Consider the following 1899-nt stretch of genomic DNA (forward strand, 5'->3'; position numbering starts at 1 on the left):
TTTGCTCTGATACCATGTGAGCGTTTGATGTTCAGGAGGAATGATCTTGCGGATGCAAGACGCGAGAACAGAGAAGCAGAGAGGAAGAGTAGAGAGAGAATCACGAAGAGGAAAATGTATTTCATTCATAGCAAAGTGTATTACATAGGTTGTATATATAACTGAATAAAACAAGAAAGTACATAACCAACTGCTGACGTGTACATGGTCTTAACATAGAGAACCAGTCAAAGCTGAAGTGAAGAATAAAGAAGAGAATCGTAACGAGGTTTCAAAGAGATTCGGCAGTACAATAATAACCATAAATGGGGGAAAAACCTCTTTCCGCTAAGGTCGAACAAATTGTGCATATGGTGGGAGGAACTGGAGAGACAAGCTATGCTAAAAACTCCATTGTTCAAGTACGTAATTTTAAATAATTAGCATTATTATACAGTAATACTAATGACCTCGTCATTTTAAACAGGCAAAGGTAATTTTGAAAGCAAAGCCAATAGTAGAAGAAGCTATAAGAGAAGTCTACAGAACTCTTTTCCCCATGAAATTTGTAGCAGCTGACTTGGGTTGCTCGTCGGGCCCAAACACATTTTTGGTGATCTCTGAGATCATTAGCGTTATCCATGACCTTAGTCGACGGTTAGATATCAGCCATGAATCAGAAATACAAATATTTTTGAATGATCTGCCTGGAAATGATTTCAACAATATCTTTCGTTCATTGGTGGATTATAAGAAGCAAATTAAGGAGGACAAGGGGGAGAACGTTGTGCCATTTTATGTCGCTGGATCCCCAGGATCATTCTACACTCGGCTTTTTCCTTCTAAGAGCGTTCATTTCTTTCACTCTTCTTATAGTCAAATGTGGCTTTCACAGGTTAGTTAATTTTTTTCAAATTAGCTACAAATTGCAACGTAGGACACGAACAAAATTAGATTGGACGCAGTAATGATACATAAGAGAAATTTAAATATAATTATTTGAAATATCAAAACTCTTTGCATCCTCATTCATACAATTATTGTGCTTAAACTAACAAGAATATGTAGGTGCCAAGAATGGTTGATGATGAAAGCACTTTTGATGAACTGAAGAAGGAAAATTTGTACTCGGAACAATTCAAAGAGGATTTTTCAACCTTCCTTAAATTAAGATCCAAAGAACTAATTTTTGGAGGAAGAATGGTGCTAACAATTGCAGGAAGAGTAAATAATTCAGAGTATAAAGATTCGTTCTATATGTTGGGGCTTTTAAGACTGGCATTAAATGATATGATTTCTGAGGTAAGAAATTATCTTATTCTTTTAATTCTGAATCTCTTACAAATGATAGAATTCGGTAATCATGTCCTTAACTTCTTATGACAATCATGGATTATGAAAATTTGATAAACTATCAATATTTTTTTTTTAATAATTGATCATTATAATCATGTCGTTAACTGCTTATAACAATCATAGATTATAAAAAATTGATAAATTATCAATATTTTTTAATGAATGATCATTATATACATATATGTATTTGTCTGATACTGTAACAACCCAAACTCTTAACTATTGAGATATTGTCTGTTTTAGCTTAAGGATCTCATAGTTTTGTCCTTTTGGTGTAACTTCCCAGGATTTCAGCCATCTAGGATTTCTCCGGGATGAGCATGTTTAACTGCGGAGTTTCTTAAAATGATAAATAAACAATTCTTTCAAATTTAATACAGAGGCATTACAATTACCGTTATGATTTGTTTCATTTTCCAAATTTCATAACATTTACTCTGATTTTCTTAGGGACTTGCAAGAAAAGCAGATCGAAATGCCATCAATTTTCCTTATTACACACCAACTATAGAGGAATTGAATTCCATTATTGATCAAAAAGAAGGGTTCTTTTATCTTCACCAT

At 33.4% G+C, this 1899-nt stretch overlaps 1 protein-coding gene across 1 annotated transcript; it reads left to right on the forward strand.

The window, feature by feature from the left end:
• The first annotated feature begins 275 nt into the window (after positions 1 to 275).
• Positions 276 to 1663, forward strand: LOC110097143 (anthranilate O-methyltransferase 3-like). The gene is made up of 4 exons (XM_028692869.1): positions 276 to 401; positions 467 to 874; positions 1048 to 1281; positions 1622 to 1663. Exons 1-4 carry the CDS (start codon positions 306 to 308, stop codon positions 1661 to 1663), a joined length of 780 nt encoding a protein of 259 aa, XP_028548702.1. The 5' UTR covers positions 276 to 305.
• Positions 1664 to 1899: the final 236 nt, after the last annotated feature.

This window comes from Dendrobium catenatum, unplaced genomic scaffold (assembly GCF_001605985.2).
Source record: "Dendrobium catenatum unplaced genomic scaffold, ASM160598v2 fragScaff_scaffold_177, whole genome shotgun sequence".
NCBI classification, from domain to species: Eukaryota; Viridiplantae; Streptophyta; class Magnoliopsida; order Asparagales; family Orchidaceae; genus Dendrobium; species Dendrobium catenatum.

What these genes read in the sequence shown, in the direction of transcription:
- LOC110097143 (XM_028692869.1), top strand. Translation starts at nt 306, where the DNA reads ATGGGGGAAAAACCTCTTTCCGCTAAGGTCGAACAAATTGTGCATATG. An exon ending in CTAAAAACTCCATTGTTCAA is followed by an intron (nt 402 to 466) that starts GTACGTAATTTT and finishes CATTTTAAACAG; the next exon opens with GCAAAGGTAATTTTGAAAGC. An exon ending in TAAATGATATGATTTCTGAG is followed by an intron (nt 1,282 to 1,621) that starts GTAAGAAATTAT and finishes GTAACTTCCCAG; the next exon opens with GATTTCAGCCATCTAGGATT.